This window comes from Eptatretus burgeri, chromosome 7, assembly GCF_056783735.1.
Source record: "Eptatretus burgeri isolate ZD-2024b chromosome 7, Ebu_testis_v1, whole genome shotgun sequence".
Classification (NCBI taxonomy): domain Eukaryota; kingdom Metazoa; phylum Chordata; class Myxini; order Myxiniformes; family Myxinidae; genus Eptatretus; species Eptatretus burgeri.
Genome location: NC_140967.1, coordinates 24974593 through 24985291, shown reverse-complemented (window position 1 = coordinate 24985291; position 10699 = coordinate 24974593). Strand labels below are relative to the sequence as shown.

General features: G+C 41.6%; 1 protein-coding gene across 5 annotated transcripts in view; it reads left to right on the top strand.

The window, feature by feature from the left end:
* LOC147022837 (E3 ubiquitin-protein ligase TRIM9-like) overlaps positions 1 to 10265 on the top strand; it is a 132704-nt gene extending 122439 nt beyond the window's left edge. For 2 of the 5 annotated variants that reach the window (XM_085887707.1, XM_085887706.1), the window contains exons 8-11: positions 2630 to 2854; positions 4130 to 4208; positions 6164 to 6326; positions 7903 to 10265. In XM_085887707.1, the coding sequence (XP_085743833.1) occupies positions 2630 to 2854; positions 4130 to 4208; positions 6164 to 6326; positions 7903 to 7968 (533 nt within the window). In that variant the 3' untranslated portion in view covers positions 7969 to 10265. Of the gene's footprint in view, positions 1 to 2629; positions 2855 to 3209; positions 4209 to 6163; positions 6327 to 7902 lie in introns of those variants that run through there. The other 3 variants (XM_085887709.1, XM_085887708.1, XM_085887710.1) reach the window with 3 other exon arrangements.
* Positions 10266 to 10699: the final 434 nt, after the last annotated feature.

Here is a 10699-nt window from a genome sequence, read left to right as displayed (position 1 = left end):
CTAACCCCTGACTCAGCTCTGACATACACACCCTGGTCCCCCGGACTCACTCTCACCCTATATCAACCTTCACCCCTTCTCGGCTTTCTCTTCACTCAGACGAAGGGTTAACACCCGAAATCTCAGCTTCTCTTTTCTTCCCATTGTTTGCATTATGTGCTTGATGAACGAAGCATTTTGACTCTCACCCTCTCCCCTCCCCTAATATTTATATCACTGCCAAATCCAAGAGTTTTCCAACGATGCATCAACTTCCTTGCTCTGTTCAGTTGCTTCAGAGCGAACTCTAGAATTCGTTCACTCACTCACTCATTCACAGACTTTTATTTATAAGGAAAGAGACAGAGACTTCCATGATAACAACCCTGACATTTTCCATCCCTTACATCTCAGCGACTGCTGAAATCTCTTGTAACGCTTTTCTATTAAAAATACTTTAAAAAGATGTTGACAATTAATATTTAAGCTATATTTTTGGAAAGAGTTTATGAAACCTTTTTCGATATAATTCAGATACCAAACTATTCTGGGAACGAAATATCACTGAAACTAGAACGGGCACTCATAGAGCGCATACCTTCGCCGCCACTACTTTTTTTTTGTTCTTGGTATGAGTGTGGGGAACTGGTTTCATATGAATGGTCTTATGACACAAACCGCATATCTATAATGTCATGACCCCCCCCCAACTTTCGGGGGCTACGGATTAAACAACAATCAACTCACGTCGTTTTGGTGAGTCTTTATTCGCAAGCTCAGTGAATACAACGTTTCAACAAGAGAAGTTAATCTCGTTTGATGCTGGTTTCATGCAAATCTAATAAGAATTGACTGAGTTATGCCAAAAACCGCATATTTTTCAAGGGCGTGACCCCCCCCCCCGACATTTTACCCCAACCGGTGACATGTGTTATGACGTAATTGTGTCACAAGATTGGGCATTAAATTCTGAACATTTTGGTGTTGGGTTCATGTAAAGCGGACAAGAATTGACCGCGTTATGACAAAAAACGCATATTTTTCAAGGTCGTGACCCCCCTGACCTTTGACCCCTAACCGGTAACAAGAGTATGAGCGTCATTGTGTCATATTGCATATCACAAGATGAGGCGTTGAATTCTGAACATTTTGGCGTTAGTTGCATGCAAATTGAATAAAAATTGACCGTGTTATCGTAAAAAGACGATTTTGACCTTTTCGTGACTTTGACCTTGACCTTTGACCCGAACGATTCCAAAATCTAATCGAATGCTTCCTGGCTAATAACCAATCATCCCACCAAATTTCATGCAATTCAGTTTAATACTTTTTGAGTTATACGAATCACAAGATTACAAATAAATAAATAAATAAATACACGCCGACCAAAACATAACCTTTCGCAGAATGCGAAGGTAATCATAACCCCTGTTTGCAAAGTGCAAAGTCAAGGTTTGAGTACGTGGGTTATTTTGGTGCAACTTTCAAGCAAAGTTGTGATCACTAACTTTTTGCAGTTTATTCACCCTTTGGTTACCCCAAACCTTGCTTGGGTAGTTACCTCCGCAACCAAAGGTGGGCGGAGGTTATATTTTCACCCCTGTTTGTCTGATGGTCTGTCTGTCTGACTGTTTGTCTGTGAGCAGGATATCTCCAAAATGTAAGGACGGATTCGGACGAAACCTGGTAGACAGGTTAGGTTTGTGTCAAGGACAAAATTATTCGATTTTGGTTCAGGTCCGGATGCAGATCTGGCCTATCGGTGGGAAACAAAATGTAAACTGTTCAGCCTGGTAGAGGTTTGTGCTCTACTGAGTGCCGTTCTAGTTATTGAATGTAATTCTTACTTAAGTTAAACATGATGATATATTACATGGTTGGTGAATTTTGTTAAGCAGCACACTTTACATATTCAGTAAGCATGCACATTGATCCACCAACCAGATGGATAACTGCTGTGATAAAATTATGAAATTGGTCTGCTGGTTGCATCATTACTGAGGCGCTGTTGTCCCGTTGATGCTGTTGAATCTAAATTTGGGTATGAGTTTCGAATTTGGCCAGGGTAGTGGCACTCAATGACGTAGTCCGTTTGAAAGGTAATGTAAGATCCGAGAACACCTGCCAGAAAATGCTTGCAGATGGAAGAGCCAGCTTAACATCTCCAATAAAGGACAGTGCACTAACTGATGCAACACCCTCTCTGTGAATACCAGGAGGATCAGTTAGGTCAGGAATCAAACCCAGAGTACACAGGTGAAAAGTGAGTATGCTGCCTCTGGGCTATCCTGTAAATGCATCGATGTATAGCCAACCTGAAATGAATGTTCACAAAGAAACAGCTCGGAGGAAGCTTGACAGACAGACAGCTTGACCAGCTTGCTTTTGACAACAGTACTTGGCACAGTCTTTATCTCAGTGAAGGGGTTAAGTCTTTTGAGTTTGCAGCTATGAACTCAGAAGCACAAGTTTCATTCAACCTGAAACGTCTCCTGAGTTTAGCAAGTTAAGGTTTGTTAGGTGTTTGGTAGTACCTGTGTTTCTACCCTTTCTTCCAAGCTGAAGCCACATATCGAACTTGAGTTTTTCTCGACTTAAACCTGCCTGTCCATATCATTTCCTTACTTTACCCATCACATTTGTGGTGCAGTTGCTTGGTTCACACTGGACCCAGCTTCAGCTCACCCAGACATCCTGTTGTCCAACGACAACTTGACCATCACATGCAACAGCTACGATGAGCGTGTCGTCCTGGGCACCACTGGATTTGCCCGCGGTGTGCATTACTGGGAGATGACAATCGATCGTTACGACAACCATCCTGATCCAGCGTTTGGCGTGGCACGTTTGGATGTTACTCGGGACGCCATGCTTGGTGAGTCATAAAGTCAACTTAATGAGGATAATACAGGAAGTAAAGCTTGAGATTCAATCTCTACGATGAAAACGTCTCATCGACCAATTTTCTCATTACTGCAATTGCCTCCTCCCTGCCGTCTAAGTGAGTGCATCTCTCCATTTTGCACACTTTATATTTGATATAACATTTGAATGTCAACTTTGTGATTGAAAAAAGTACTTTTTATTAAATACTTATTTTGGTGTGAAGTCAATTTTTAGCAGATTATCACTTTTTGAGCCTTGCTAAACTGTTGCCTGCTTTTTACATTCTCAATATTATCCTCTTCACATGTTGTAATAAAACAACCATCCCCAAACCCCCCCCTTAGGTTGAAGGTATTCTTTCAGAAGTCCACACATAATTAGCCTTCCTAAGACCAAACATGATGCTCACCACCATTCCTTCATTGCACTGTTCTCTCATCTACGGAAATGGCTTCCCGGACCTGTTGTTTGTGCTCTTCTCTCCAGTCCTTCACCACTACTGCCCATCATCATCTCATGGATGTCCATTGCCATCCCATACCATGTTTCTGCCATTGCCAAACTACTTGCTCATCGCTATCACAAAAGTGATGTTCCTTACGATGTTCTGCTGTATATTGTTGAAAATCTAATTTCCTGTTTGTTGGAAGCCTGAAAGGGTGTGTGTTACAGGCGCCCTCTATTGTCCAGACAAATAATTTTGTGGTACGTGGTTCACAGCTCCATAACAGTTGAGAGTGAGAGCTAGAGAGATAGATAGAGGAGTGTGCATGCATCCGCCTGTCCGTGTGTGTGTGTTTGAAAGTACACACTCATGCACCTGTGTATATGTTTTGCAAAACCTACTCATTTGGTGTGATGTCTGGTCATTCCTAAACTGACTTAGATCACATGTGCTGGCTAATTTATCGAGAAAATTGACACGGCTCATGTGCAGACGTATTCTCTGGTTCCATTTTCAGGATATCTGTTCAGGTGACGACATTCGCAACATTAGACGTTGCATGTCCAGTTTCCTGATTGGGTTTCTTTCCTTCTTAGTCATGGTTTACATACATGTGACAGGGAAATTTCTGAAATTTCCTTTGTTTATTTCACGTTGTACGTCCATGATTCCTGTGCAAGAATTTATTCCAATAGATTAGAGTCTCACTCTCACATTTGTGCTAGAAATACCCACATGAAGCAATCCCGTGTGTTCCTGTAAAAAGCTGTCCCATACCATGGATTTCCACAAAGGACTACTAAATACCTTCTGCTTCAGGCAAGGATGACCGTGCGTGGGCAATGTATGTGGACAACAACCGCAGCTGGTTCATGCACAACAACTCCCACACCCATAGGTAAGTCCTCGTTTCCTTTCGTCCTTGCACCCACAGGGCTCATACTGGATAAATATCCCTGGTTCTCTTACTGTTAAGTCACATTTCGGTGCAATGGAACATTTACACAATGTGACATTGGCTTTGATATTCTTCTTGTGAATTCACCTTTCATTGGCACAGATCTATTCAGGTGAATGTGAGGAAAATAACGAAAGTGAAGAGGAACAGGTGTGACTAATTGGAGGCATCAAAGTAATTTGGGTGGGGCCGAGCAAAGCAGGGTCGAGGCCGTTTATTCCTGCTATTTGAAACACTGCAACCGATGCCTGCACAAAAGGGATTTTTTTTTTTGGAATGCTGGCCGCATCATCATTTTCCATTCAATCATCATGTAACTTTGTATTAAGCTCGCTTTTACCATTGCACACATTTCTTATTCAGTCGACTTGGTTGTGGGATGGCTTTGAAAGCCATAAAATTCAAGTTGAGGAGTCTTTCCTTACTGTTGGGAAAGGAGGTGCCCAGAGCACACTGCATGAGCACATCTACACTTATCACTTAAGAGATGGTTTGAACCAGAAAAAAAAAATGGGAAAAGGCAGGAATCCTGAATCAATTTCCTGCAATTTTCTAGGAATTATTGGGAAACTATTTACTCGGAAGAAACACGAGCTTGGGCTCAATTTTGTTTGAAAGCTTTTCTCAGTTGAAGCTCAAGAAAATTTGGGTTACACCATCTCTAATCTCTATCATGTGTAGAATGTCAGTGGTGTGGCAAAATTTCTGCCAGTGTGGCATGATAGACAACATAGAAGATGATGAGCACTCAGATATTATCGTGAACTTTGTGTTGACTGGAACTTTCAGTGGAGTCCTTTTTCATCTCATTCTCACAAGGACCTCCTCAGCTGATGTTCCACAACGTGGTCAAGGATGGTTACGGACACCTATTACCTGGCAGTAATAATTGTAGTAGTCGTACTGATAAATGCACTGTGTACACATTACGTATTACAATGATCAGCACACATGATGGATCAATGTGTTGAAACAGACGCATGTGTTATGACTGATGAACATGTCACAACTGATCGGCGCATTAACACTCAAAAAATGCACGTGCTTCAAAACGATCTGTACACCTGCATATGACAACAGCTGTGATTGTAGCACACATGGTCCTTCTTAAGCCAATAAGTACTGACTTTGTGTGACATGTGACCGAGTCATATCAGTTGAGGAAACCCCTTGGTCCAGTATCACAAATATTTTTCAGAAGTGAAAGGAGAGACAGCTCAGGTGTAGCATACTCACCTTTAGTTTGTGTAGTCTGAGTTCGTTTCCTGCTCCAACTATAAAGTTTCATGCAAATACATCGCAGGCAGGGCGTTGCATCACTGCAACAGACGCCCATCTTCGGAGTATGCTTTAAGCCTGCCGTTACCGAGATGTATTTGTACTTTCATCCTTCCTGGTCTCAAATAGATATGAAAATTTCTCAAAGGTAAAGTTTGCTCATACGTGCTCACATATTAGCCACACAATTAAAATGTCCCTTTTTTCAAAAGGGCATTTGGTCCAGAATAGGAATGGAGTGTTGAAATCTCTCTTCTGGATAAAATAAATAATTGAAGGATGAACAATTTGCTTCACAAAACTAGACAAGCACTCGATTTTGAAAATGGTGTTCTTCATGAAAACGTGTGGAATCTGGAAACAAGCAGGGATGATAATGGAACCAATTGGTTCTTTTACATTGTTCTATTGTGATAACTGAGGTGTTGTTTGCAAATCTTCCCTGTCCAAGATCTGTGTTGACCAACATATTGGCAAACCGATGTGAGCATTGCACACTGTCCCTTTTAGGTCGTCGTTTGGGGGATGATGTTCAGTCCTCTCTTTTGATTTATGTGTTGGCTGTGATTGCCCATTATCTGTCAAGTTCCCTTAAAAAAAAAATCATAATTTTGCAGGACGGAAGGCGGTATCACGAAGGGCTCTACGGTGGGAATGCTACTCGATCTGAACCATAGCTCCGTCACGTTTTTCATCAATGATGAACAGCAGGGGCCTGTTGCCTTCAAGGGCTTCGATGGGGTCTTTTATCCAGCTGTTAGCCTCAACCGCAATGTGCAGGTTTGTGAAGTTGTTGGGGCTGCTTACCTGTTTTCGATAATCTTACTTGGCCATGTGATAGACCACCTTTATGGATGCTTTGCGTTAGAGGCACAGAATCAAACATGTCGTAGAGAACTGTATGGTGGAGTGCTTCCAACTAAGCTATCCTTCCAAATCCTTGTTACCTCTGCCACTGAAGGTGGACAGAGGTTGTGTTTTCACCCCTGCATGCTGTTTGTGAGCACAATATCTTAAAAGGTTGTGGATGGATTTGGTCGAAACTTGGTGGACAGGTTGGGTTTTGTGGCAAGGACGAATTGATTCGATTTTGGTGAAGATCCGGATCTGGATACGATAATTTTTTTGAAGTGATTCTTCACTATCAAGAGATAGGGCAAAAAAATATATGTAGCATGATATGTGAAAAGGTGGTGGACGGATTGGGATGAAATTTGGTGGACACGTCGGGTGTGTGACAAGGAAGAATTTTTTGATTTTGGTGAAGATTTGAATCTCGATACTAAAAAATTTTAATTGCTGCTTCACAATTGAGAGAACTTGGTGGATAAATTTAGTAAGTGAACCTCCATCAACCATCAGTGGCGGAGGTAACAAATGCATGCACACACAAACAATTAAGGCACACACAAACAAATGCGCACACAAATGTACGGGGCAAATAAAAGTGAAAGGGTCAAGTTAGGTATGGTTTAATGGTGCTGGAAAATATCGTGGGTAGAGATGGGGGATACCGTGGGGTGGTGGTGTAGTGCTATCTTTTAACCACAGAAAATATAAAAGGGTGCGATTAGATTGGTTTCAGAAAGAATTTCCACAAACTGGAGAAGAAAAGAACAAAGAGCATGGACATAGTGATGGGTTCCTTTCATGATCCTTTTGGAGTGACACGGTAAGACTGAGGATTGCCAGGATTGGAAGACATGTTCCCTTTGTCAGACTAGCATCTAATCAATTCCAGATGAGCAGAGGATGATGCACCTGCTGTCTGTCTGTCAGTGGGATGGGGGTGCTGAATGGCACAATGTGGAGTTGGATTCATTTTTGTTCGGTTTGTTGCCCTCCCAACAAACTATGTGGATCTCTCATCATAAACATTGTGTTAAACTTACACATTTGGACCGATACTCATCCCGGGTCCACGATTGGGACATTTGGAATAATCCTCTTTGAATCAGAAGTGAACAAGTGCAGCTACACTTCACCAATCTTTGCATTTTAAGGACCGACGAGACCTAGCGGACACAGAGTGGATAAAAGAACACTCAAAAAGGCAAGGCAAACTCGCATTGGGACTGTGATTGAATCTTTTCAGTGGGGCTGGGCAACCTGTCCATGAACATCCACAGTTCTCAAACCCTTACATCTCTGGGTTATCATCCTGAAACATTTCCACATCATAAACTCGGGATCAAAAGACGAACAAAGTGCTCATTGCTTCAGCTGACACATTACCCCAATTGACTCAATTGATTTCACGGTCGAGGAATTTTTTCGTGAGCTTCCTGTATCTAGATAGTGTTCTGCCGTCTGTTGGAAAGTGAATAACAAATAACTGCCTCGTTTCCCCATCCAGGTGACGTTGCACTCGGGCCTGGAGTTACCAGATATGGCAGTTGTGGAGGAGACCCATGATGGTTGATGGATTATTTCCAGGCAGCCGTCCATTGGCGTCGTGGAGGCTTCCCCTGGATGCAACTTGTGCATGCTTTTTTTTTTTGAACGCCAGGCCGGAAATGTTTCCCTGAAAAAGAAGTCACTTGGTGCTGTTTGATGTAAGCACGACGTTTTGTTCAGAAACCATAAAAACAACCAGCAGCAATTGTTAAATTTCACAACAAACATGTACGATAATTTTGAAGCCACCTGATATAATTCTGAAGAAGTCCTGACCTAGTATTCAGGAGGTGATAACAGGCATGACCCAGAGGACTTTGGCTATTGATAATTGATGAACACGCATTCCTGGCTCAGTTAGGTTTCATTGTGGTGCTTCTTTGTGTTTTGCCACTTGCTTGACGAAGAGGAATGAATGAAATGAATTTTTAGAACATGTGTTATTGCTCTGCATTTCTATTGCCCAACAGTCTTAATTACGTTTAGCAACAGAGTAGTCAAAATAGAATAATCACTTTTTTACTGTTACTTTAATCAAATAAGCCTGATGGTGGCTTAATGGTTAAAGAGGTTGAATTAAGATCTTAGTGTCCTGATTTCAAACCCCAGTCGTGCCAAAATAACACCAAACGGGTTGACCAGTCTGCCGTCCTTTCAAGGTAAGCAAGATGAGTACCAGCTTGGTGGAGTTAAAATATCAATCAGAGTTGATCCGGCGATAGCAGTTGGGGACGTAGGGCCCCCCTCCTTACCCCCTTTCCCCCTGCCCAAGTGGTAGAGCTCGTGAAAGAGGAGCCTTTGGTTCGCCTCACACTTCTACCTTACCTTCATCAAAGTAAATGCAGCTTGAAAATTTTCTGTGCAAGTTAACTCAAACAAAACTCCGATTCACATTATCTCCTTTGACCTGACCACAACCTGAACTGTTTTACGACAGAGTGCTTTGCACTCACACAGTAATTGGTGGTTGTGGTGGTCATACCAGTAATTGGTGGCCACTTGGTAGCAGTGGTCATGTACCCGGGGTTGGAGTGTCCGCGTGTTCAGAGTTTCGCCCTCGACACAAAGCCACATCCATCTCGGTTGCCTTTGTGCCGCCAATTTATACTCATTACCGATGATGGGTCGACCAGCACTTCTTGTTTGAGAATTGGAACTTGGCTGTATTGGTTATATATTTCATTTTATTATCTAATGCTCATATCATGGACAGAATGCAGATATTTTTTAATCTTCATGACGATTTTTTATCGTGACCCATTTGCCAAATTGACTGTAAAATGGAGCAGCTTTTAAACAAAGCTTGCGTCGTGATGTACTCCGCACCATTGCTGTTCCAGTGTCATTCTTCTGGTGCTAACTCTCTTATCTTCCTTGAACTCGGAGGAATAGTTTCTTTTTCGAGCCATGTACATTTTCAAAAAAAGCCTCTTTTTTGATAATATAGTGTACGATTGAACCAAAACAGAGCAAACAAATCCGTTTTAAGTTATTGCGCTATCAAGTTGTTTCGATGATGCTTATTGTAAAGTTTTGCTGCTTTTTGAAAAAATATTTTCCCCAATATTGAAAAGCTCCTGCTCTCACATGTAGATTTTCCACCATTTACTTATTTATTTGATGTTATTTATTTTTACACTTATTTAATGTCATGTGTTTGATTTAAATATTTATTTGTTTATTTATTTATTTATTCATCCAGCTATTTACATTGCAGCATTGAATGGATTTGTATTTCCAAAGCGTTTGTTCAATTGAAAATTGTGTATCCACAATTCGGTTTCCTGGTTTATAGGCGCTTGTGCCGCGGTGATGGCTCGGCACACCTGCTCAACGTAGAAATAATGACCCATCGTGTTTGCACTCGGCAATGAAGGCTGCACATAGCCGGAGCCACGGTACGACGTCATATACCAACCAGCAGCCCAAATCCTCTTCGTGCACTTGCAGAGAAAGGAAGGCTGTTTTCACTTTCTTCTCTTCCCCACCACTTACCTTGGTGTTTGAGATATCGATGTTGAAAGCCAATATGTTTCTGTATTAACGGGTGTTTTTCCTTGTGCGTGTCGATCATTCGTCTTTGATGGTTTGGAGAGTGGCAGTGTTACACTAATTTCAAACGCTAAATGATAGAGTTACGATGTTGGTTTGAGCAAGATGTGTCATTTGGTGAACCTGATAAATAGAGTGTGCTTCATGATGTAATCCATAAAAGTGAGGGTTAAATAAAATAATGCTTCGGTGGAACTGCGTACGTATTCGATGATCCATTCATGATGAGGAATTGCATTCGCTCGATACATTTTCCTCGAGGGTCTTACATTCTGCTCCGTTTTTCTCAGGTATGAAGTCAATCTTCATACCTGTATGGAAAGAAACCTGTATGAAATCTTCAATGGAAAGTAAATCCATTGAGTTAAAAAAAAATTGCAAAGGGAAATTAAATATTGCTTCCCTTACACAGTCTTTCAGGTTTTGAAATGCTTCTGTGGCCTGGAGGGAAAAGTTTATGAAAGTTTTCCCATTTATTTATCCCATCCAAAGCCATGGCTCATGATGCTGGAATGGCAGTGTCATATCCCATAGACGATGTTCATTTATGCATTGTTCACTAAATTCCTTTTAAATAGTGTTTCCTAATGCCTTTGTCCTGCATGTGATTGGGTTACAAGCTCCACATTTGTCTCAGACACCCTAAAAAATTCCTCCTCGTGTTTATCCAAATCTTCATCCTGTCCTCTTCAATTTCTTCAATG